Genomic DNA, 27,379 nt, shown 5'->3' with positions numbered 1-27,379 from the left:
ACTGTCACTTATTTTTTGTTCGAGAATCTGCATATGATATTTGCTACATATTGTAACTCGGCAGCTCTCATTAGATAGTTTCAGAATGCTAAAAGGTGTAGGGGGAAAACTTGTTAAGGGCCTGCTTGAAGCGCAAAAATTACGAACCATCTACCATTAATTTACCAGATACATAATTTTCGCGTGTAATGCAGACTCTTAAATAAATATATTATCTGATTTCTTTTGTCACATCCAGATCCAACAGAACAATGAAACAATCTCTTCTGAATTCTAGGAAGCAAAAATGGTCCGACCATAATCTTCAGTGTGGAAGTACCTTAATATTGAGCTTTGTGGAACCAGAAGTATTGCAGTTTGTCGGTATTGCAAAACTAAACACAATTTTCCAAATGCAACAAAGATGGAAAAACACCTATAGAAGTGTAAGAACAGTCCAAAAACTGCCAGAGATCATTATACGAAACAAAATTAAAGAACCACTGAAAGAGATTATGAAGTATTGCCCGTAGAATTTCCACGTAAATTTTCTTCAAATAGTCTGACAGATTCTCAGTTGTTAACAAAGTAACCATGCGATATTTCAGTCGAATCTACAAGCGGTTCACGGGGCAGCTCATCAAAGCCCATTCACCCTAAAAAGCGCAAGCGTATTTTGATACTATGTCTGATGATGAGAAAAATACAGTTGATGAAAGATTTGCTCCAGCCATATATGCAATGAATATTCCTCTTTCGTTATCAGAGAACTTCTATTGGAAGGAATGCATAAAGTCAATTTGACCAGCATACGAACCACCACAAAGATACACTTTAAGCAATAGGTTACTTGAAGTTAAATACGAACGAGTACATCAGTAGGTAAAAGATGATATTGATAAATCTATTTATGTGAAAATAATCACAGATGGTTGGAGCAATGTCAGAGGAGACAGTATTATTAATTACATCGTCGCTAACCCACTTCCCATTTCCACAGTCACTAGAGTTTTGTGCGACAAAACATACAGGTGATTATATTGCAAGAGAAATGCTTAAAATGATAGAAGAAACTGGAAGTGACAAAGTCATGGCAGTTGTTACAGACAATGCTGCCAACATGAAGGCAGCATGGAATGCAATCAAAGGTAAATATAATCATATCAACACGGTAGGATGTGCAGCACACGGTCTAAATTTATTGTGTAGTGATGTTCTGAAATTGAAATCTGTTACTGATTTGTACAACAAAGCTTAAAAAATAATGATATATGTTAACGATTCACACATTTCTCACGCCGTATTTAGTGACTAACAAAAATCGAAACAAAGATCAAGTGCGTTTGCTCTTAAACTTCCATCCGCGACACGATGGAACAGTACAATTATCAAGTTAATAAGAACAGTGATTCTATAAATAAATAAATAAAAGCGAATTTTATAAGAGTTCAAAGCTCACTGTAGCATCTGTTCTAAACAGGGTGCGTGGGAAAGTTGTAAGCATATTTCCTTTCTTGTTTGGTGGAAAAGTTTGTTGAGCAATCATCCACTTTCTGAAATTGCAGTACTACTCTTTAGTATTTAACTGTCTTCACCAGCATCAGAATGAATTTGGTCTGCTTTTGGGAATACTCAAACATCTCTGCGTAACAGATTAAGTAACGATAAAGTATCGAAGCTTGTGGCAATAAGATTTAACTTAAATTTACGAAGCAAAGAAAGTATGAAAATGGAAGATTTAGTCAGTGCAACTAGTGAAGAGGATAGCGACTAGCAAGTAGGAGTTAAGCACAACAATAGAACACACACACAACTGACGTCTTTATACTTTAAATATGCTAAGGTTCGTGTATACTACTATGTGTCTATGTGTATGTTTTATTAAGGACAAATATATGAAATAATTCGCTTTTGGAAAATGGATTACTGTTGTGTGGTTATCATTGTGTTTGGCATTTTGAGTGCACTCTGTATAGTCAATAATCTTTTAAGTATGTCTATGAAGAAAAGTTTTGTTGCGTTCGCGTTGATATAAGCTAAAGAAATGGTAAGGCAAAGACAGAAAGTAATTCCATTGTCTAGATGAAACATATTGGCTACTTGTTTATGCAGGTACATATTCATATTTTATATAACGTTACTTTGTGTGATATTTACTAACACATATCTTTTACTTTACCTTACATAGTTCACAGTATGTTGGTTGTTACTTCAATGTCAAGTTACCATCTTTCATATATTCGTCTATCATATTTTTAAGTTAAACTACAAAATATGTGTATGATTGCAACTTTACAATGTTGTAAGTTGTTCACCTTTTCGAAATCATACTACTATGTACAATTGTTTCTTAAACTTTCGTAAATAGATATGTAATAAATCAATTCTTATTTCGAACTATGCTGTAAGATTTAGGTTTACAGTTACATCTTTTACATCTCAGGAGAGAAACAAAATTTCTGTGTATGGAAAAATAATCCTCTGTTGTCCAACTTCTCCTTAATCTGTTATAGTTTGATATTTAGGTATATTTTCACTATATTCGGAATCGAATCGATTGTGTATATGGTATATTCAATAATATATGTATTTGAAAGCAGCCTGTATTATAAAATCCAACTATATTGCAAAAACTGTTTTTATATTACGAATACACGTTTTTTTTTCTATTTTCCTCAAAACCCGGTGTTTTCCTGTTTCTTTCCGGGAATTTTTCCACGCTTCAAAATTCTCGGAAAATTTACAACACTATCTATAACGTATTGTTAGAATACTTCATCCATATACCCCATGCCGTAAACGTCCCCAACACTTAGTGGCCCACTTGCTGGTAAAAGCCGATCGTCGATACAGCGACGCGTCGAAGGATTACCGCTAGTGTGGCACTAGTGGCAGGATATCGTCGAGTCGAACACATATCGTCGCATGAGAACCAGAGGAACGTAAATCCAAAAATGCGGTTTTCATATTCTTCATGTTTTGGACACAATTTTAAAAGCTCCACTTGGTGTAAATGGAACGTAAGGCCATCTGTTCTCCTTGTCAATCATGTGTTATAATGTAGCTCAATTACCACGTTATTAAAAACACATTTTTCTAAGAAAATAATATTTTTGTCCTCTCGCCTGTAAACCTACGAAAATGGAGTTACGTTCCTCTGGTTTTCATGTGACGATATATAGATTTGGGGTGTTGAAATTACTACCAGCTAGCAGCGAGGACTTCATTTTCGTCCGCGCTCCTTCGGTTCATCACGGAGAATCGCGAAGGGACCAGCACGAACTATTGCCAGTGATGTGCATGCGGTTATTATTATAGATTATTTATTCCTCACGAATTGTTTCTAAAACGAGCTCCGGAGGTCAAGAGTAACCCCTGCCTTGACATCATGAAGTGAAAAACTTTGAGATGAGTGCGTATAATTGTATGAATTTAGATGACAACTGTTATCATTAGAAAGTGAATATGAAAGAACTATGAAATAAAGTAAATAGATGCGTGTCATTTTGTTGCAAAATTATATGGTGAATGAATTTTATCTTATCCCAAAAGGTTATCGTCGAATATACACGGTTAAAGAAGCACTCTCATTAGCCAAATTAAAACAACTTCAACTATTTATCCCTCTACAAGCAATGTTCTCTTTATCGTCTCCGTGGCGAAGTCGGAAGAACACGCGGCAAGTAATCATAAGGTTGGTAGTTTGCGCCCACGCCGGTGTACTTTCTTCTCACTTTTTAAAAGTGTTCTTTAGACTCACCTTAATGTAAGCAAATCACGCATATAGGCGATTTAACCTATTTGGGGGAATAATTTTGTGGTTCATTGGCGTTCCGTCGCGTCTCTGCTGCTGGTGGTATAATTTTCAAAACGGAAGTGGGACCACCACGAATCGTCGCTGCAGGATCGCCAATTTTTGGCGAGATGTCGGTAGTTGCCCATCGGTGGTCCACCGATGCTTACGGTCTGGGGTAATCTGGAAGTTTATCATTGTTTTAAAGTGTGAAACAAAACTCACGTGTTATGTTAATGAAAAGTACGTTTTTAACAAATTATTGTTACTCACCTAAAATTGAACTGTAAAACTAAATTGTTTGTTAAATTTTTCAAAGTTATGATTAAATTCTATTGCTGCCCGACGTGTACATTCCCTTTCTGGTCAGTTAAACATGAATGTAAACATTGAATACAATTTGTCTTAATATTAACCTATGATATCCCAACTTGTCTGATTTTCTAAATTGTTGTTTATTAAATAATGGCCGTCGCGTGGGTGAAGCGACCGGGGCAATTGCCCCGGGCAAAGTGACAATAAATCAACAAAATTTAAGGAATTCAGATTATGTTGGTAAATGATTTAAAAAAAAGAAAAATGTTGATTGAGATATTTTAATGATGATCATTCCACGACTAAGTGAAATTACTGGTAATGTACCACATCGTCTAGATTACTAAACTAGAACTCTCCAGCCCTCTGTGCGAAGAGTTTTTATCTTGACCGAGATCTGTTACTACTTACTTCTTATCCGTATGACAGTTTGGTACAAACTGAAGAAACTTCAGTAGAATTCAATAATTTTTCTTTATTCCAATTCAGTCCAAAAAATGCTGAAACAATACCACAATAACTGGAACAGTACAATTATCTGCTTATTTTGACACTACTTGATAATAAACGGTTAGCATCACAAATACAACTTCGCACATGCTTTCCAATCAATAACAGAATAAATATCTTTTCAGTCCTTCAATTCTGAACTAACCTCATACAATAACTGTGCTTACTAATTCTTAGGGACGTAGACATGGAGGGGGACTCAAGGGTTCCTCCCACTAAAATGGAAAAAAGTCTCAATAACATTCAAATTTAGGCTATCCTAAATTGGTTTAAATTGAAAACAGTTTTTTAAAATGTATTAAAATGCAATTTTAATTCTTAATTTTTACAAAAAGTTTCGAGGGGTACTGTCGGACCTCATGTAGGCCTACTTGGGGGGGCGGGTATTCGCAGACCCCCTTTCCCGGTGTCCCCGAATCAAAACCCTGGCTACGTCCTTGTCTACCATTACAATCTCAAAAACAGAAATCGTTGTTGTGTCCAACAAACATCCATTTGTAATAATCATTTTCCATTCATTTGAAAACATTGACATAATACGGGGTCGCGGTGGCTCAGTGGTAGAGCGTTCACCTCTGGTGTTAGGGGTCCCGGGTTCGATCCCAGCCCCCGCCAAGTGAACTTTGTGGTGGACAAACACCGTGTGCGTGGTTTTCTCGGGGTTCTCTCGTTTCCTCCCACTTTCTTCATTCCACCATTTCATTCATTACTCATCATCACCGTCTCCTTTAGCCTAACCGGCATAACCGTGAGACGTAAAACTCAAAGATTTCATTTCATCTCATTGACATAATACCAACTTCTTTTATCTTACATTCCATATTTAAGTTTATGAGTACAGAATAAACTCTGGTTATTTTTCATAACACACTGGGTGGAGGGGGCGACTGGGAATTCTCGCCCCGGGCGCTTACAACCCACACAACGGCCCTGATTAAGTAGTATTCATGGATGTTCATATTGCTTGCAATATATGGTAGAAAATATAATCACGTCTATTCGGCATTAAAAGAATTCTGTTCAGGTACAAAAAAATGAGTTTTTAATATTTTTCCATAGTGTTAATCTTGTGGGCGGCTCAACCATATGCTTCTAGTGTTATCTTGATTAGTTATATCCAATGTAAATATGTTATGTGCTACTATCACCTACACATAAGTACATTAAGGTTATTGTTATCTTCTTTGACCTATCTCACCACATCCACCATCAGATAAATTAAGAGATGCTTTCACTCAAAAGAAAAAAGTTCTTTCTCAAACAATTCATTGTTATTCTTCCTCCTTTTCTTTCTGGTTTTGATAGTTCAAACAGATTACGGAATGTCAACTTTGATTAGAGATTGTCTTAGAATAGCAATTAATTGATAAGCAGTAGGGTGGGGACACTTGGTGCTGTTTTTTTTCCTACTGCGCATGCGCAAACCCTGGACGCTGATTGGCTGGCGCAGGTCACGTGACCCGGCCACGCCCCCTGACGCTGATTGGCTGGCCACGCCCCCTTGACGCTGATTGGTCGGTGCCCCGCCACGCCCCCGGCCACGCCCCCTTGACGCTGATTGGTTACGCTCTTTTACGACCTCCGATTGGTCGGTGCAGGCCACGCCCCCGGTCACGCTCTTTTACGACCTCCTATCTACTGCGCTGACTGGCTGGCAGCGGACCCCACCGATTGGCTGGCAGCGGACCCCGCTCCGTACGCACCGATTGGCTGGCGCCGGACCCCCGCCGATTGGCTGGCACCGGACCCCGCCCCCTTGACGCCGATTGGCCGCCCACGCGCACGGTCTGCGCAGATCGCCTGGCATCGGATCACCGCACATGCCACATAAGATTCGTTCCCTTTTATGAGCACTTTACGAACACATAACGCAGCACATATTACACAGAGACTCGTTCCCTTTTATGAGCACTTTTAACATAGCAGAAATTACACAGAGACTACGAACACATAACATAGCACATATTACACAGAGACTCGTTCCCTTTTATGAGCACTTTACGAACACATAGCAGAGCACATATAACATAAGACTCGTTCCCTTTTATGAGCACTTTTAACATAGCAGAAATTACACAGAGACTACGAACACATAACATAGCACATATTACACAGAGACTCGTTCCCTTTTATGAACACTCTTTTTAAACATAGCAGAGAATAATGGGGGTGTATTCGCCCTCCATTTTGAGACCAATTTTTGACCTACTGCGCATATGCGCAAAACTGTTTCGATTTCGTCGTTAAAAAAATAACAACACACACACACACACACACACACACACTTGATTGCTTATGCGCAGTAAATTTAAATTTCCAATTAATTACACATTGCACGCATGCGCAGAAACATAAAATAAGACATAACATCCCCGTTCTCTTTTACGAGCACTTTATACCAACATAATAGAGCAGAGAATAAAAAAATAACAACACACACACACACACACACACACACTTGATTGCTTATGCGCAGTAAATTTAAATTTCCAATTAATTACACATTGCACGCATGCGCAGAAACATAAAATAAGACATTACACTAGACTACAGCCTGTTCCAGTTGCAGTGCTGGTTCCAGTTATTCATTCCCTAAATAACATAGTATACACCCACACATGGTTGCGTATGCCAAATCCAATTTAGTAGAAATAACACGCATGCGCAGAAACATTTATATTTCCGATTCGACCATGCTGGTAGGAATACCACACTTATTTCTACCTGGGTCTTATAGTTTATGTGGGATACGCCCTTTCTATGACAATTTTAACCGATTTGGATGAAACTCAGTATACAGGGGTTTTCGACCATGCTGATTACCAATACCGCACCTACTTTTACCCGGACGTCGTTTGTATGACACTTAAAACCTAATAACTCAAAAACGGGTCCACTTAGTAACTGGTCATCAACTACTACAAGTTCCAAAATAATGATCATCGAGGGCAAAGGTCAACATACTTAAAACCTAATAACACGAAAACGGAGCCACATATTGAGGTGCTGTTTCCAAATCTAGTAATTGGTCATCAGGTACCACAAGTTCCAAAATAGTGGCCATCGAGGTCAAAGGTCAACCTACTTAAAACCTAATCACTCGAAAACGGATCCATATATTGAGGTCGTGTTTCCACATTTAGTAGCTGGTCACCAGGTACTACAAGATCCAAAATAATGACCATCGAAGTCAAAGGTCAACATACTTAAAACCTAATCACACGAAAACTGAGACACATATTGAGGTGCTGTTTCCACATTTAGTAATCGGCTACCAACTACTACAAGTTCCAAAATACCGATCATCGAGGTCAAAGGTCAACATACTTAAAACCTAATAACACGAAAACTGAGCCACATATTGAGGTGCTGTTTCCACATTTAGTAATCGGTCACCAACTACTACAAGTTCCAAAATACCGATCATCGAGGTCAAAGGTCAACATACTTAAAACCTAATAACACGAAAACTGAGCCACATATTGAGGTGCTGTTTCCACATTTAGTAATCGGTCACCAACTACTACAAGTTCCAAAATACCGATCATCGAGGTCAAAGGTCAACATACTTAAAACCTAATAACACGAAAACGGGGCCACATATTGAGATGGTGTTTCCAAGTCTGGTAATTGGTCATCAGGTACTACAAGATCCAAAACATTGACCATCGAGGTCAAAGGTCAACTTACTTAAAACCTAATAACTCGAAAACGGATCCATATATTGAGATGGAGTTTCCAAGTCTGGTAATTGGTCATCAGGTACTACATGTTCCAAAATAATGACCATCGAGGTCAAAGGTCAACATACTTAAAACCTAATAACACGAAAACTGAGCCGCCTATTGAGATGCTGTTTCCACATTTAGTAATTGGTCATCAGGTACTACAAGTTCCAAAATAATGACCATCGAGGTCAAAGGTCAACCTACTTAAAACCTAATCACTCGAGAACGGAGCCACACATTGAGATGGTGTTTCCAAATCTAGTAATCGGTCATCAGGTACTACAAGTTCCAAAACATTGACCATCGAGGTCAAAGGTCAACATACTTAAAACCTAATCACTCGAAAACGGAGCCACATATTGAGATGGTGTTTCCAAATCTGGTAATCTGTCATCAGGTACTACAAGTTCCAAAACATTGACCATCGAGGTCAAAGGTCAACATACTTAAAACCTAATAACACGAAAACGGGGCCACATATTGAGATGGTGTTTCCAAGTCTGGTAATTGGTCATCAGGTACTACAAGATCCAAAACATTGACCATCGATGTCAAAGGTCAACATACTTAAAACCTAATAACACGAAAACTGAGCCGCCTATTGAGATGCTGTTTCCACATTTAGTAATTGGTCATCAGGTACTACAAGTTCCAAAATAATGACCATCGAGGTCAAAGGTCAACCTACTTAAAACCTAATCACTCGAGAACGGAGCCACACATTGAGATGGTGTTTCCAAATCTAGTAATCGGTCATCAGGTACTACAAGTTCCAAAACATTGACCATCGAGGTCAAAGGTCAACATACTTAAAACCTAATCACTCGAAAACGGAGCCACATATTGAGATGGTGTTTCCAAATCTGGTAATCTGTCATCAGGTACTACAAGTTCCAAAACATTGACCATCGAGGTCAAAGGTCAACATACTTAAAACCTAATCACTCGAAAACGGATCCACATATTGAGATGGTGTTTCCAAATCTAGTAATAGGTCATCAGATACTACAAGTTCCAAAATAATGACCATCGATGTCAAAGGTCAACATACTTAAAATCTAATAACACGAAAACGGATCCACTTATTGAGATGGTGTTTCCAAATCTAGTAATTGGTCACCAGGTACTACAAGTTCCAAAATAATAACTATCGAGGTCAAAGGTTAACATACTTAAAACCTAATCACTCGAAAACTGAGCCACATATTGAGGTGCTGTTTCCACACTTAGTAATCTGTCACCAAAGACCATATTTCTCAAAAGTATCAACCATCGAGGTCAAAGGTCAAACTCGAAAACGGAGCCAAATATTGAGGTGGTGTTTCCACATTTAGTAATAGTTCATCAATCACTGCAAGTTCCAAAATAATGACCATCGAGAGCTCGTAAACGGAGCAACGGATAAATTTTGTACAAAGCAGAAAGAGTGAAGGAGGAATAAATTTGAGTGGCCTATTGAATTTTGCACCACCGAGGTCAAAGGTCAAAATACTTAGCAAAGATATGCCATTTTAGCTAGCTGAGAATTTAAAGAAACAAAGGGAACCTACTCAATTTTCTATCGACGAGAAATGCCATTTCAACTACCTCAGAATTTATGTGCCTTTTTGTGCTAAGGTCTATTTTAACTCTTCTTGACTAATTAAATAAACGAAGGAATATTGTACCGGTGAGAAATGCCATTTTTTCTAGACCATGTTCTAATATTTAAACAAACGAAGGGGTGGATTTGAGTGACCTATTCAATTTTACACCAATGAGAAATAACGGCGTATTTTAAATAAACAAACAAACGGATAAATTTAACCGGCTCAAAAGTGTACTATTTAAACAAACGAAGGTCTCTTGAGCGAGATTTCCAATTTTGTAGCAAGAAGGACTATTTTCTAACTAACTCAAATTTGGATGGAGTGTTTAGTTTTGTTCGAACCAGAAAAATTTGATTGGATTATTTCCTTATGTACCAACTGGGAAAAGTGAAGGAATAAATTTGGGTAGAATATTTAGTTTTGTACCTAGCAAAATAAGAAAAAGAAGTGAAGAACGAATAAAATTTGGATGGACTATTTTCTTATGTACCAACAAACAAAATGGAGCACCAGCGACAAAAAAGAAACCGAAGAAGGAATAAATTTGGGTGACCTATTCAGTTTGCAGAATCAGCATTCTATACTTTTTTTCTGCCATTCATTGGGGTTGTCCTATTTCCTTTTGTACCAACGAGAACCATTTTTAACAGACAGAATTTGTACCAAACAGAAAAGAGGAGCTACACGATTAAACAAAGCAATCAATTTTTAACTAGCTCAGAATTTATGTGCCTTTTGTAACGAAGAAACAAATTTGAAGGAGGTTCATTTTAACTAATCCTGCTGCGAGTAGATCAATTAGTACATAGTAAAAAAATAAAACAATATGGCATTATTGCGACTTTCATTTTCGAATACATACGAATTAAGCCACTATGGCAAAAAATTCTACTCTCTCCTTATGCTTTAGAAACCCACTAGTAGGGCGTCGATTCAGTAATCCATATTGGAGTACACCTTTTATACAACAAACAAGTCTACTGTCTTCGGCACGCATTTTAGACCAAGGGCAGCAAGACACTATATTAAATAACACTTCTGCTGGATAGAAATTCGATTCTCTCGATCTTCTGCTTTACTTGGAAATTATCCACATCTTAGGATTTATCAGGTTACATCTAGTAAAAGAAAACGAATAGATAATTTTGAGACAGTTCCATATGGATAAATACAGTATTAGTAGAAACGATAGTTTTTAATTAAGTAGAGATAAGGAGAGAGTGAAAAAAATGGAAAATTAAATTTTAAATCATTATTATTATTATTTTAGAGGTCAAAAGGAAGAATAAATGAATTTGAGGGGCATATGTACGGAATTTAGTTTTGTAAAGGGCAAAAAAATTTGAATGGAATATTTTATTTTGTACCAGCTGGGAATTTAGTGTTGTACCATTGTATCAATTTAAGTATTTTGTACTATTTAGTACCACCGAGAAGGTGTAGAATATTTAGTTTTGTTGGCTTCTTTATTTTGTATTAACGACTAAAACCTTTAACACATACTTGGTTGTGTGCATCACAATGGCCGAAGTTTTTCATTTCCCTGTGGTACAACGTAATAATCGCCCCGCTTATTCTAGGTCTACAGTTAGATATTTTCGGTTGGATAATGGAATAAAGCCGTGTTTTGTTGAGCACAATGCCCACTATAACGATGTGGTAGACAATTATTTGATGGATAGATATTTGTTTAATAGTCGCTATAACAAATGGTATATGATAGAATTTGTTAAGCATTTATTGCAGGTAGATATTAAGATAGACTTTTTGTCGTTGGTTTCTCGTTTAACCGCACACAGTTCTCTTTTCCAATCAGCTACCTTTTTTGCCATGAAAACTAAGGGTAATAGTTATACTGTGATAGCTTTCTTTCGCTATGGGGGAACGCAGGACACTTTGGATGAGTTATTAAAGTTTTGGAATCATGTGTGCGAGTTCAGGCCAAGTATCCAGATTGCAGATTTACTTGGTTGCTTTACACGATGTGGTAAAACAGGCCTTTTTGCGGTATCTCCTGATACCTATCTGTTGGACCTCGCGGTATTTGGAAACTTGGTGAAAAAGAATAACAAATGGTTTTTCTCACAATAAAGCTATACATACAGAATAATCCATTATGGCAAAAAAAAAATACTACTTTCTCCTTATGCTTAGTTGGAGTAGACTTCGATACATTGTGTAAGAATTTCCAAATAATAGCGGTATTGCACTGTACTTATAATAGTCTGTAATAGTGCAGTTTATTGTAGTCTACCAGCAATAATGATCTCTAAGAGAGTTATTAGGTAAAGATAACCATTACACAGCCATTCTGCGAACACATTTATACGATCCAATTTCTCAGATTTAAACAAAGAAAGACCATATTCTGCCACTCAAACAAACGAAGGAATAAGCTCAGAATTTCTATACCTTTTTGTGTTATTCAAGTAAACGAAGGAATAAATTTGTGTGACTTATACCATTATAACACGCTCACTATTTTTATACCATTCTGTATTACTCTATTTCATTTTTGTAACAACCAGAAGAAAACAGCTCAGAATTTTATACCTTTGTGGAGTTACATTTTGTATATTTTTGTGTCATCCAGAGAACAATTTAAATTGCCTCTCCCGTCACTATATGGGTATTGACGTGTGTTTAGCGAATTAGGTTTACAAAATACTAACGGCGACGCTAAAGTCCAAAGTTTCCCGGTCACTAACTAAATATTTGAGCATGAGATTTAACAAACCGGAGTTGCGTAATAATTGTGTAGAACAGACTACATAGCAATTAGCGTAATATCATGCATGGCCATTTTTGATCACCGCAGAAGAAGAGATTATATCAAAGTAAGAAAAGTTTTCAAAGTTCCATGTTGCTGCAGATATTTAAACAACGTTATGAATGGGTTACCTAACAGGTGTATTGCCTATTGCCCAACGATTCAATTATTTTTAAACTTTCTTTCCTCGTCTAAGTCCAAAAAGACAAATATATATTTTTGCATTTATGTATTTTATTATAATGGAATGTAAGATTATGGAGTATATTTGGAAATAATAGAACATACATCATGACGTTATATTAACGAATTATTTTGCATTGCCTTGAAACATATTATTAAACACGGCGAATGCATAGAATGCTTTTATTGTAGGTATATAAGTAGATGTGTCACACTTGAGTTGTTTTTGCGGAGAGTAGAAAAATGACTAGCATGGAAATTGATTATGTTTCACCTAGAGAAAAAGAAATTCAGCGTGAAAACGAGAAACCAATACTGTTAATACAGCCGTATGACCCTGATTTGCCAGATGAATTACGTGATAAAGTGAGAATCATATATCCAACACAAGAAATAGAAGATGTGTATTATTTTAGACGCTATAATAGGTATAATGATGAAATACTCCCGGAAAGTGATGATGACAGTGTTTCAAATATTACCTGTTTTGAACTGGAAGCTAATGAGTGCGGATGTACTAGTGAAAGTATTAGTCATACATGTGTTATACAATTATTTAATGAGTATACACCAAATTCAGTATTATTATGTGAAGCATGTTCTAAACATAATGAGAATGAAAAAGATCACAACTGTTTGCTGCAGTATGATTACGAATTATTGCAAAAGGTGTGGACGATCTTAATTAAATGTGAAATGAGAGAGAAAATCTATAAACTTTATTTAAAGAAGCATTTTAAAGGTTGTAATATTAAGAACACTTATACTGTGGAGAAAAAATTTAATCTGGTATATGAATACATTACAGAGTGTGATTATTATATCGACAAAATAGTAGAAATGTTTTTAGAGAAAGATAAACAATTATTTAATTCTGTAAATGAACACTGAGCCCACTGTAGCATATGCATTTGATTGTGTAAGAATAGAAGAACTTGAACTGTTAACTGGATCAATTTGTAGTACAGTAATATTAACAATTTAATAGATAACTAACATTGGACTCTGGCAACTGAATTGTCAGGGAGAGTCAATTTAATTTGTTCTCTGGATGACACAAAAATATACAAAATGTAACTCCACAAAGGTATAAAATTCTGAGCTGTTTTCTTCTGATTGTTACAAAAATGAAATAGAGTAATACAAAATGCTATAAAAAAGTGAGCTTTTTATAATGGTCCTTCTTCCCTTTTTTTGTGGTTGGTACAAAACTAAAAGGTGGTATAAAAGTGAATAGATTTATTCCTTCGTTTATTTGAATAGAGCAAAAAGGTATATAAATTCTGAGCTTATTCCTTCGTTTGTTTGAGTAGCAGAATATGGTCTTATAAATGTGTTCGCAGAATGGTTGTGTAATGGTTATCTTTACCTAATAACTCTCTTAGAGATCATTATTGCTGGTAGACTACAATAAACTGCACTATTACAGACTATTATAAGTACAGTGCAATACCGCTATTAATTGGAAATTCTTACACAATGTATCGTTCTTGTTATCGAAGTCTACTCCAACTAAGCATAAGGAGAAAATAGTATTTTTTTGCCATAATGGATTATTCTGTATGTATAGCTTTATTGTGAGAAAAACCATTTGTTATTCTTTTTCACCATGCTTCCAAATACCGCGAGGTCCAACAGATAGGTATCAGGAGATACCGCAAAAAGTCCAGTTTTACCACATCGTGTAAAGCAACCAAGTAAATCCGCAATCTGGATACTTGGCCTGAACTCGCACACATGATTCCAAAACTTTAATAACTCATCCAAAGTGTCCTGCGTTCCCCCATAGCGAAAGAAAGCTATCACAGTATAACTATTACCCTTAGTTTTCATGGCAAAAAAGGTAGCTGGTTGGAAAAGAGAACTGTGCGCGGTTAAACGAGTAACCAACGACAAAAAGTCTATCTTATTATCTACCTGCGATAAATGCTTAACAAATTCTACCATATACCATTTGTTATAGCGACTATTAAACAAATATCTATCCATCAAATAATTGTCTACCACATCGTTATAGTGGGCATTGTGCTCAACAAAACACGGCTTTATTCCATTATCCAACCGAAAATATCTAACTGTAGACCTAGAATAAGCAGGGCGACCATTACGTTGTACCACAGGGAAATGAAAAACTTCGGCCATTGTGATGCACACAACCAAGTATGTGTTAAAGGTTTTAGTCGTTAATACAAAATAAAGAAGCCAACAAAACTAAATATTCTACACCTTCTCGGTGGTAATAAATAGTACAAAAATACTTAAATTGATACAATGGTACAGTACTAAATTCCCAGCTGGTACAAAATAAAATATTCCATTCAATTTTTTTTGCCCTTTACAAAACTAAATTCCGTACATATGCCACTCAAATTCATTTATTCTTCCTTTTGACCTCTAAAATAATAATAATAATAATGATTTAAAATTTAATTTTCCATTTTTTTTCACTCTCTCCTTATCTCTACTAATACTGTATTTATCCATATGGAACTGTCTCAAAATTATCTATTCGTTTTCTTTTACTAGATGTAACCTGATAAATCCTAAGCTGTGGATAATTTCCAAGTAAAGCAGAAGATCGAGAGAATCGAATTTCTATCCAGCAGAAGTGTTATTTAATATAGTGTCTTGCTGCCCTTGGTCTAAAATGCGTGCCGAAGACAGTAGACTTGTTTGTTGTATAAAAGGTGTACTCCAATATGGATTACTGAATCGACGCCCTACTAGTGGGTTTCTAAAGCATAAGGAGAGAGTAGGATTTTTTGCCATAGTGGCTTAATCCGTATGTATTCGAAAATGAAAGTCGCAATAATGCCATATTGTTTTATTTTTTACTATGTACTAATTGATCTACTCGCAGCAGGATTAGTTAAAATGAACCTCCTTCAAATTTGTTTCTTCGTTACAAAAGGCACATAAATTCTGAGCTAGTTTTTGTTTAATCGTGTAGCTCCTCTTTTCTGTTTGGTACAAATTCTAAGTCGGTTAAAAATGGTCTCGTTGGCACGAAAAGAAATAGGACACCCCCAATGAATGGCAGAAAAAAGTATAGAATGCTGATTCTGCAAACTGAATAGGTCACCCAAATTTATTCCTCCTTCGGTTTCTTTTTTTGTCGCTGGTGCTCCATTTTTTGTTGGTACATAAGAAAATAGTCCATCCAAATTTTATTCGTTCTTCACTTCTTTTTCTTATTTTGTTAGGTACAAAACTAGATATTCTACTCAAATTTATTCCTTCACTTTTTCCAGTTGGTACATAAGGAAATAATCCAATCAAATTTTTCTGGTTCGAACAAAACTAAACACTCCATCCAAATTTGAGCATTACAATATGAAATGAAATTCTGAGTTAGTTAGAAATCTCACTCAAGAGACCTTCGTTTGTTTAAATAGTACACTTCTGAGCCGGTTAAATTTATCCGATTGTTTGTTTATTTAAAATACGCCGTTATTGCTCATTGGTGCAAAATTGAATAGGTCACTCAAATCCACCCCTTCGTTTGTTTAAATATTAGAACATGGTCTAGAAAAAAATGGCATTTCTCATCGGTACAATATTCCTTCGTTTATTTAGTTAGTCAAGAAGAGTTAAAATAGACCTTAGCACAAAAAGGCACATAAACTCTGAGGTAGTTGAAATGGCATTTCTCGTTGATAGAAAATTGAGTAGGTTCCCTTTGTTTCTTTAACTTCTCAGCTGGTTAAAATGGCATATCTTTGCTTTCTTAATCTATCCAAATTTTGAATAACCCAAACAGGTACAGAAATTCTAAGCTAGTTGCAAATGAGATTTCTCGTTGGTACAAAATTCAATAGGGCACTCAAATTTATTCCTCCTTCACATTTTCTCCTTGGTACAAAAATTTTCCGACGCTCAATCTACGAGTTATTCTGGTTTAAATATTTGACCTTTTTGGGGCATGTAGTTGCTGGTAACCAATTACTAAATGTGGAAACACCACCTCAATATGTTGCTTCGTTTACTAGTCTGATTTTTGACCTCCGTGGTAAGTACCTTTAGGACATGTAGTAGTTGGTGGCCAATTACTAAATGTGGAAACAGCACCTGAGTATGTGGATCCATTTTCGAGTTTGACCTTTTGACCTCGATGGTCATTATTTTGGGGCATGTAGTACCTGATGACCAATTACTAGATTTGGAAACAACATCTCAATATGTGGCTCAGTTTTCGTGTTATTAGGTTTTAAGTATGTTGACCTTTGACCTCGATGGTCATTATTTTGGAACTTGTAGTACCTGATGACCTATTACTAGATTTGAAAACACCATCTCAATGTGTGGCTCCGTTCTCGAGTTATTAGGTTTTAAGTATGTTGACCTTTGACTTCGATGATCGTTATTTTGGAACACGTAGTACCTGATGACCAATTACTAGATTTGGAAACAGCATCTCAATATGTGGCTCCGTTTTCGATAATTAGGTATTAAGTATGTTGACCTTTGACCTCGATGATCAATGTTTTGGATCTTGTAGTACCTGATGACCAATTACTAAATGTGGAAACACCATCTCAATATATGGATCCGTTTTCGAGTGATTAGGTTTTAAGTAGGTTGACCTTTGACCTCGATGGTCAATGTTTTGGATCTTGTAGTACCTGATGACCAATTACTAGATTTGGAAACAGCACCTCAATATGTGGCTCCGTTTTCGAGTGATTAGGTTTTAAGTAGGTTGACCTTTGACCTCGATGGTCATTATTTTGGAACTTGTAGTACCTGATGACCAATTACCAGACTTGGAAACACCATCTCAATATGTGGCCCCGTTTTCGTGTTATTAGGTTTTAAGTATGTTGACCTTTGACCTCGATGATCGGTATTTTGGAACTTGTAGTAGTTGGTGACCGATTACTAAATGTGGAAACAGCACCTCAATATGTGGCTCCGTTTTCGAGTGATTAGGTTCTAAGTATGTTGACCTTTGACATCGATGGTCACTATTTTGGAACTTGTAGTACCTGATGACCAATTGCTAGATGTGGAAACACCACCTCAATATGTGGATCCATTTTCGAGTAATTAGGTTTTAAGTATGTTGACCTTTGACCTCGATGATCATTATTTTGGAACTTGTAGTACCTGATGACCTATTACCAGACTTGGAAACACGACCTCAATATGTGGCTCAGTTTTCGTGTTATTAGGTTTTAAGTATGTTGACCTTTGACCTCGATGGTCATTATTTTGGAACTTGTAGTACCTGATGACCAATTACCAGACTTGGAAGCACCATCTCAATATGTGGCGCTGTTTTCGAGTGATTAGGTTTCAAGTAGGTTGACCTTTGACCTCAATGGTCATTATTTTGGAACTTGTGGTTGCTGGTGACCCGTTACTAAATGTGGAAACACGACCTCAATATGTGGACCCGTTTTTGAGTTATTAGGTTTTAAGTGTCATACAAACGACGTCCAGCTAAAAGTAGGTGTGGTATTGGTAATCAGCATGGTCGAAAACCCCCATATGCAGAGTTTCACCCAAATCGGTTAAAATTATCACAGAAAGAACGTATCCCACATGAACCATAAGACCCTGGTAAAAATAAGTATGATATTCGTAATCAGCATGGTCGAAAACCCTCATATACCAAGTTTCATCCAAATCGGTTAAAATTGTCATAGAAAGGGCGTATCCCACATAAACTATAAGACCCAGGTAGAAAAGTGTGGTATTCTTTACCAGCATGGTCGAACCGGAAATGTAAAATGTTTCTGCGCATGCGTGTTATTTGTACTAAATCGGATTTGGCATACGCAACCAAGTGTGGGTGCATACTATGTTATTTAGGGGATGAATAATAGGTCATAGTCTTTTATGACCTGCTTGTTGCACGTAGTCTGCTCTATTGAACCGGAACAGGCTGTAGTGTAGTGTAATTTTTCTGCGCATGCGTGCAATGTGTAATTAATTGGAAATTTAATTTTACTGCGCATTAGCAATCAAGTGTGTGTGTGTGTGTGTTGTTATTTTTTTCTCTGCTCTATTATGTTGCTATAAAGTGGTCGTAAAAGAGAACGGGGGTGTTATGTCTTATTTTATGTTTCTGCGCATATGCGCAGTAGGTCAAAAAATTGGTCTCAAAATGGAGGGCGAATACTCCCCCATTATTCTCTGCTATGTTTAAAAAGAGTGCTCATAAAAGGGAACGAGTCTTATGTGGCGCGTGGCATGTGTGCGGTGTGCGGCGCAGCAGAGCGTGCGCGTGGCCGACCAATCAGGGTCCTGCGCCAGCCAATCGGAAGGGGGTCCGCTGCCAGCCAATCGGAAGGGAGTCCTGCGCCAGCCAATCGGAAGGGGGTCCGCTGCCAGCCAATCGGCGCAGTAGATAGGAGGTCGTAAAAGAGCGTGGCCGGGGGCGTGGCCTGCACCGACCAATCAGCGTGGCCAACCAATCAGCGTCAGGGGGCGTGGCCGGGGGCGTGGCCTGCGCCGACCAATCAGCGTCAAGGGGCGTGGCCGGGGGCGTGGCCAGCCAATCAGCGTCAGGGGGCGTGGCCGGGTCACGTGACCTGCGCCAGCCAATCAGCGTCCAGGGTTTGCGCATGCGCAGTAGGAAAAAAACAGCACCAAGTGTCCCCACCCTACTTAAGCATTGTATATGTATTTTTTTTATTTTTTTTAAATAAGAATATCAATTTTAGTAACTCTTGCCTCAATTAGTAACAATAGACAAGTTCAATTACATAATATCTTCTTTCATTTAAAGTATAAATACTCTTTCGGAGCTATGGCAAACCATTCTGTCGGTTCATCATGTGGAAGTCAGCTATCGTTTGCCTGTTCCTCGTCGCAGCTGGTCGTCTTGCCGGTAACGTTTCTTTCTTTTTCTCCCTCTCTTGGTTTTATACATTTGTTTTGGTTTGTTCTTCCAAAATTTCATACGTTGTATTGTAGCAATTCCACAATCGCAAAGTGGACCGACTAGAAACTTATCATTTCAATTCGAGATACGAATGCACAGTTTACAATCGTAGAAAGTACAGATTGTTATGAAAATAATAAAAACAGCTGGCGTTAGATGCACGGAAGATTTCTGGATTGGAACAGTCAGTGAGTCAGGAGGCGACGACAGCGCCGGTTAGTCGGTGAGAGTATGTTAGGGTAAGCTCCGTACTGCTGGGGAGTAGTAGAAAGGCAGTGTGTGGTGAACTGAAAAAACAGTGACAATGTAAAGTAGGCAAACCCTCGGATTTCAAAAGAAGGTAAATCATTGTCGCTCGGTTATGTGTATGAACATGATGAACGTAGAAAGTGAGTTGCATATGTCGTGAGGTATAATGACGAAGATGATGAAGGCACGGCAAAAGCAGATTGGCTTAGAGGAAATGTGGTTTTAAGAAATTCCTCAGTGAAAGGTCCCGCAGAACATTAAACAATATTGTCAATCACAACCTTCGCGCGACTGTGGTGCAAGTGACGGAGGAACTCAAGTAGCACCTCCCACTGCATGTGACAAAATCACAGAGCTGCGAGTTACATGACGTGGAGATACAGGATCAGATTTCACGGACGAATCCTCAAAGGCACTAGAACACCTTTTAGTAATGGTGACGTAACGTAAACAACATACGTAATGAAATCAAAACCAAAATTTTCATTTGAGAAAAAGTTTCGTACATGTCTTTTGGTGCGTGTATCTTTAAGATTTGATATTTCCTCTGTTGTTTACACCATGAGAAGCAGAAACCACTGTCCCTATATTAAGTCAAAATATTTAAATTGAAGCTCTATGGACATTCTCTGAACAAAATTTATGATATGGCTCATAATTCAGGAATTTTCGTGATTCAAGTCATAGTAGATTAATTTATTCACTCTCATAAAATATTTATATTTTTTTACAATACAAGTAAATACATATTTACATCCTTTGTGTATGTTGCCAGGTTTAATAAATGTCATCTTACTTTCAATTCGATTTTCATATCAGCTTACGTCAGGTTAAGAAGGATCACAAATGGATACACCTAATGGATTAAGAGCCGCAATTTAACATGAGTCATAAACTCATTTCATTATACGTATCTATTGTGTCTATGACTGTTTTTGTCGTAAAATAGTTCAAGGCAAACGACAAATACAGCTCTAGTGAAGAACACTCCTACGAGCATACTAAAGTTGAACCTTATTACATTAATAATCGATTTCCTTGTGAAGTTTTCGATTGGTAAAATATCAGATTCCAACTTTTACGAGTAAACGTGAAGTTTCCATCAGTTCTTCTACATTAAAGTACCAATTGATTGTTTCAAGCTTTTAATATCCAACACTTATCCACTTCTGCTCCCTCTTAAACACTGATACCAAAGACCCGACAGCGACACTAGCTATAACGCTTTATGCTGAGAGAGAACTCTACGTCTGAGAAGTTTAGAGAATTGAAATTCAGCGAAGTTGTGTATTCATTTGAATATTCTTATTACTTTCTAGCTGCGCAATACAACTATGCTGAGGTACTGGAGAAGTCTTTGTTATTCTATGAGGCTGAGAGATCTGGAAAGCTTCCATCCAACAACCGTATTCCATGGAGGGGAGACTCTGCTCTCAACGACAAAGGAAACAACGGAGAAGATCTCACAGGAGGATACTACGATGGTAAGAGAACTTCAAATATTTTATTCTATTAATAGTAAGTAAATTCTTAATAATATTAGGTTTTAAATAATGATTTTAATTGCAAAGTATCTACAAAGATTTTCGATTCATAGTTTAAGTTAGTAAAAATTATAAATATATCAAGAAGTGTTTTAACAAGTTTATCAAACGAAACACTATTAGTAAATATACAAATATTTAACTAACTTTAACACATGTGCTTCAACATGCTTAAACATTATACGAAATTTACGTAAGATTCCTTGTAGCTAAGATAGTTCGAAATTGTATTAGAGAAGAAATATAATGGACAAAGACTGTAACAAACAAGAATCGAGATAAACAACAAGGCCAATTAAGCAAATATATTAAGTTACTTAATAGTTATTTATAATCTGTGTGTGGAGGGGTAAAAGTGCCAAAAAATATTTAAATAAGAACAAGTTCTGATTTAGAAAGTGCAGATATTTAAATCAAAATAAAATCGTTGATAATATTGTTGATTTATTCATTAGTGTTCCAGAGTTGTGGGACATCAAAGCTGGGATTTGGACAATCTCAAATTCTTGCAAAAATATTCACTGATTGCTTTCTAAAACAAAAATACAAAGAGTAAACCTGTTAAAAATTCATTTGAGAAACGAGAAGGCAAATGATGAGAGAGATAGTTGATCAACTGTGTGTGAACATAATGTATACTTATAAGAAAAATTTAGATTAAAAATCAATGAATGATAAAACTTTCTACAATAGGAAAAGTTACTAGTGTTTGTATGTAATATCCTGTATCAACTTCAATATCATGCATAATAAAACATTGTTTAGTTTGCATATAATGTTATATTTACGTGATATGTTTCTTATTATGAATTATAATCAGAGAAAATTCTTCCTTCTCAGTTATGGAATGTTAACAAAATAGACTCTTACATTTTTAAACTATCACAAAATCATGGGTTAAAATCATTCTCAAAATGTTTAGTTGCGTTATTCCATGCATAGAAAACTACTAAAATATTGAAAAAATGTAAGTATAGATATAATACAACAACAATAGTTTATCCCGATGTTAGGAAATCGGCTACATCAAAAGAATTAGAAAGTACTAAACTTCACTAGTGTGTGTTTTATTAATAAGAAATAACTTTTTTCAGCAATAGAGCAACAGATATATAAAAACATATAGATTTAAATTATACTAACGACATGCATAATTGCATGGTGTTATAGTTATTAAGATTTTAAGTCATATATTAATTTCTCAGTACTTAAATTATTGTATAAAAATTATTTCAGTTACTAATAGCGTAATATCGTTTAAAAATATAATTTTAACATTTACAGCTGGTGACCATGTGAAATTCAACTTCCCTATGGCTTACTCTGTGACTGTTCTTGCATGGGGATACCTCTCCAACAAGGCTGCCTACGATGCTGCAGGTTAGTATTTAATATATTGTCATACTTCTGAAAGTGTTCTTTTTCTTTCTACATGCAACATAGTTTTGATTATCTCTGCTAAGTTAAATAAAGATTAATAGATAGAGCAGATTAAGAAATGGATAGAAAGTACAATAATTCAGATGAGCTGATTATTAGCAGAGAGCAAGAAACACGTTTTACACGAATCAGATATTAGTCGCTATGAGACAAGTGAGATCATAAAGGCACATTACTTTTGCTTTCTTCTAACGTTTCTTTTTAACTCGATTAGTACGTTTTGTTTCCAACTTTTACTTTATTGGTGAGTGCATTACTCAAAAAATCCAACGTTTTTGTTTTAGTTGTTCAAATATACTAACTTATACACTAATAAAGTAATTCACAAAAGCGCGAAGATTGATAATGTGTATAAACCATATCACTATAGTTTGATAAATAGGGTCCTTTTTTGGAAAAACTGGTAAAATAACTATAAAAGAAAGGTGTAAGCTCGATATAATAATTAAAGTCTAATACGAATACTCGAATTTGTAATTCACGTTTCACGTTTATTCCTTTACTTAGTTTCACAAATTTATCAGTTATAAAACATTCAGCAACCTAATCTTAGAATAGTATCAACATATGAGGATTTTTGAAAGAACAGTAATTTGATTTCCATGCATTATCTATAGATAACAAAAAGTAAGTGTTTAGGAAATATCAGGTATTTTTTCACTAGTGCTTTGCAAAATGTTATTTGAGATGTACGTTCCCATATTTTCAGATTCCAAATGTTTAACTCATTTCATGAATAATTACATTTATATTGAAACTTTCCCAGTTTCCACAGATTATCAACTGTCACATCAAAATAACTAATCACTTTTTCCAAAAACATTCACTGCTATTTCAACATATATTTAAAAGCACAAGGTAGCTTACCAATAAGATACTGAGGACACTTTATAAATTTAACACGTATTCTTAATGCTTCTATAATGATTATTTCTTATAGGTCAAACTCAGTATTTGAAGAACACTCTGAAGTGGGGTACAGACTACTTCATCAAGTGTCACGTGAGTGCCAATGAATTGTACGGACAGGTAGGCGATGGAAACACTGATCATGCTTACTGGGGAAGACCTGAAGATATGACCATGAACAGACCTGCTTGGAAGATTGATACTGCTCACCCAGGTATGACAAAGATACATTTTCTTAAACTAGGCATCTCAGATTATATTATTTTATAAATATATTCACGATAGCTTACATTGCCTATTTTATATAACATTTTCATATTTTGAATGTTTTCTGAGAAAATAAAATTTTTTAAAAATTAGTTATAACTTTCAAACTCTAGTAAGAATAATTTGGTTCAGCTGATGATACATAGTTTTAATGTTTACAAAATGAAATGAAATAGTTCAGTTCTTTACTAGGTTAGTTTTTAAAATACGCGGCTAGTTATTGTTATGATCATCATAGTACTTTCAAATGATAATAAGACGTAAAATATATATTGTAGTTGTTTCAGATGTAAAATATATATTGCTATTATGAATTTTTAAAGGATCTGATCTCGCTGGAGAAACTGCCGCCGCCATGGCAGCCACAGCCGCTGTGTTCCAAGATTCTGATGCCGGTTATGCCTCTACACTGATCAACCACGCTAAGCAGCTCTTCCAGTTTGCTCTTAACTACAGAGGAAAATACTCCGACTCCATCCAAAACGCTGCTCAATTCTACAGGTGAGTAGAGCAATAAGGTTTGCAATATTTTCTTCACTAAATTATTTAAAAAGTTAACGATAACTAGTAAATTCATTGAATTACAAAACGTTATTCCACGAATGATTAAACTGTGTTGACCATGTTTTTGTAAATGTTTTAACCTTTAATCTTGAAAACAACATTTTACAGCTTTCATTCTGAACGTTACTGTTTTTTTTTTACTGTTTATAGCTCTTCCGAAATCAAGGATGAAATCGTATGGGCAGCTGTTTGGTTGTACAAGGCTACCAACGACCAATCTTACTTGGACCAAGCCGAGAGCTTGTACAGTTCATTGGGTCTCGACTTCCAACCATCTGAATTCTCATGGAACGACAAGACCGTTGGAGTACAGGTGAGTTTAATTCAGGAAAATTGTATATTAGTTAATCCACTACACAATTGCAGGAGAACATTACCTTCTGATGGAGCTTCATAGTGTACTATATTCTATATTCTCAGGGCTTTTTTCAATAGACTCTATTCAATGAAGTTGTTAATAATTCTTTGAAAATGAGGCCCAGAAATAACATTTACTTCTCCTTGTGCAGTTACTGTTGGCCGAGCTTACTGGTAAGAGCAACTACATAAGCCGTGTCACCGGATTCTGTGACTACATGAAGAACAGTCAGCAGAAAACTCCCAAGGGATTGCTCTACATCAGTCAATGGGGAACTCTCAGACATGCTAATAACATCGCTTGGATCTGCTTGGAGGTATAGTCGTTATTATTTATTTATATTTGAATAATGTGGTTGAAATTATTCAAATTTCATTAATTTGAAAACTTTCTCAAGTTGGTTTTAAGTTCAACAAAACTTTTTTCCTTTGTTTACAAGTTTAGAATCAGATATGCCTTGTTTCACTAAATTGGAAACAAATCTTTTAATCGTTTGTTGTGATAAAAGATGATGTCCTCGTTCCATATATGTAACTCTTAACTATGGAAAACTACATTAATATACGCAAAAGTTTTAGTTCTTGAAGTACTACTTTCACATATTGGTAAATCACTTATTAGTATTATGTAAGAGTGATTGTAATATATTGTCAAATGTTCTCTCGTATCCTTTTATTCTGAGTAATAAACATACATTAAGGCATCAGTATTTAATTATTAAAATGTTTCAACTGATCTCAGAATTTTATGCGAGTGTGAGTTGACTTCTTTTCTACATTTGATTTTACTGTTTGCTAAATTTTTACTGTAGATCGACATGTTGAGATATTTTTAAGACTTATTCTTTTAGAAATTCATTATTAACTAAACGGGAATGTACGCTTTCCTTTCTAACACTTATACGAAACCAGGACGGACTTCTGGGCGGGTGGTGGGTTGTAGTACTGCTACTTAGAACGACTTTGAAGAACCCCAAATTCCGGGATGGGTTATATATATATATATATATATATATATATATATATATATATATATATAAAGTTTCCTCTTCTGAGTAGGGGCAATTGCCGCCCCTGTGCGAAACAATTCTTGAAAGGAATTAAAATATTGCTTTCTTTCCATCTAGTTTCTTTTAGTATAAATGTTAAAAATTGAATTAAATTTTCTGATTCTCGTTATATAGTTAACCTTCCATATTTGACACCACTGCTGAAATATATATATATATATATATATATATATATATATATATATATATATATATATATATATATATAATGAGAGAATAAATACAGAAAACTGTTCAAACGCTAAAATAAATACATTACAATATTCTACTCGCGACATGATACACATTTTTGCTTCGGTTCTTTTTAATATGTATTGCTAATTGAAATATGTGTGTTACATTATTAATAATTTAAATGTTTTGAATTGCAGGCTGCAAACAAATTGAACGTCAACACTGACAGCTACAGACAATTTGCCAAGAGCCAGGTTGACTACGCTTTGGGATCTTCTGGCAGAAGCTACGTTGTTGGATACGGAAACAACCCACCAACTCATGAACAACATAGAGCTGCGTAAGTAAAGTCAATCGTTTGAATAATTTTCAATTTCCAATTTCGGAATAAAATAGTTTCTATGGAGTTATATTGTTTTTCTTCTCAAACAAAATTTGAAGTAAAGTAAGTCAGGAGATTTACTAGCACATTGTTAGAAATTTTATTCTCATTCAAAACTTAAGTGTGATAGTTTCCACATTGATATTGTCAAATTTAATGGACAAACTTCCAAATACAAGCTCGTATTGTAAGCAATTGATTTATTCAGTTATCACAAGAATAATAATTTTTGTTTAGATATTTATTTTACATTACTTCCTTTGTAGTTCTTGTCCTGACCGCCCAGCCACCTGCGGCTGGAATGTCTACAACGGTGGCCAACCTAACTACCAAGTATTGAATGGTGCCATGGTTGGAGGCCCTGACCAGAATGACAACTACCAAGACGTGAGGAGTGACTACGTCCACAATGAAGTAGCCTGTGACTACAACGCTGCTTTCACAGGCTCCTTGGCTGCTCTCAGCGCTCTCTATTAAGTGATATTATCTAATTTCCGGAGCTATGTAATTGCAATAACTTCACGATGCAATCAGACAATAGAATGTGAAAGCCAATTCCTTGATAGTAAACAAGAATACTGTATACTGCTTTATTTAAAAAATAAAATATCATTAATTTAATAAAAATTCTACTTTTAATCAATATATAATGTACAGTATAAAATAG

The 27,379-nt window shown here is 35.8% G+C and overlaps 2 protein-coding genes across 5 annotated transcripts in view; one reads left to right on the top strand and one right to left on the bottom strand.

Moving 5' to 3' along the window:
* The window catches only part of LOC145683947 (endoglucanase E-4-like), a 428,679-nt gene that overhangs the window by 308,745 nt on the left and 92,555 nt on the right, over positions 1 to 27,379 (bottom strand). The window lies entirely within an intron of this gene.
* Positions 908 to 27,243, top strand: LOC145683596 (endoglucanase E-4-like). Its single transcript, XM_081754936.1, has 9 exons — positions 908 to 1,127; positions 21,325 to 21,489; positions 22,834 to 22,929; positions 23,930 to 24,112; positions 24,489 to 24,666; positions 24,880 to 25,042; positions 25,239 to 25,403; positions 26,528 to 26,670; positions 26,979 to 27,243. The coding sequence occupies exons 1-9, from the start codon at positions 908 to 910 to the stop codon at positions 27,187 to 27,189; spliced, it is 1,524 nt and encodes a 507-aa protein (XP_081611062.1). The 3' UTR covers positions 27,190 to 27,243.

Source organism: Thermobia domestica, chromosome 4, assembly GCF_964235325.1.
Source record: "Thermobia domestica chromosome 4, izTheDome1.hap1.1, whole genome shotgun sequence".
Taxonomy (NCBI): Eukaryota; Metazoa; Arthropoda; class Insecta; order Zygentoma; family Lepismatidae; genus Thermobia; species Thermobia domestica.
The sequence above is the reverse complement of the archived record's forward strand: the minus strand, read 5'-3'. Positions and strand labels throughout refer to the sequence as shown.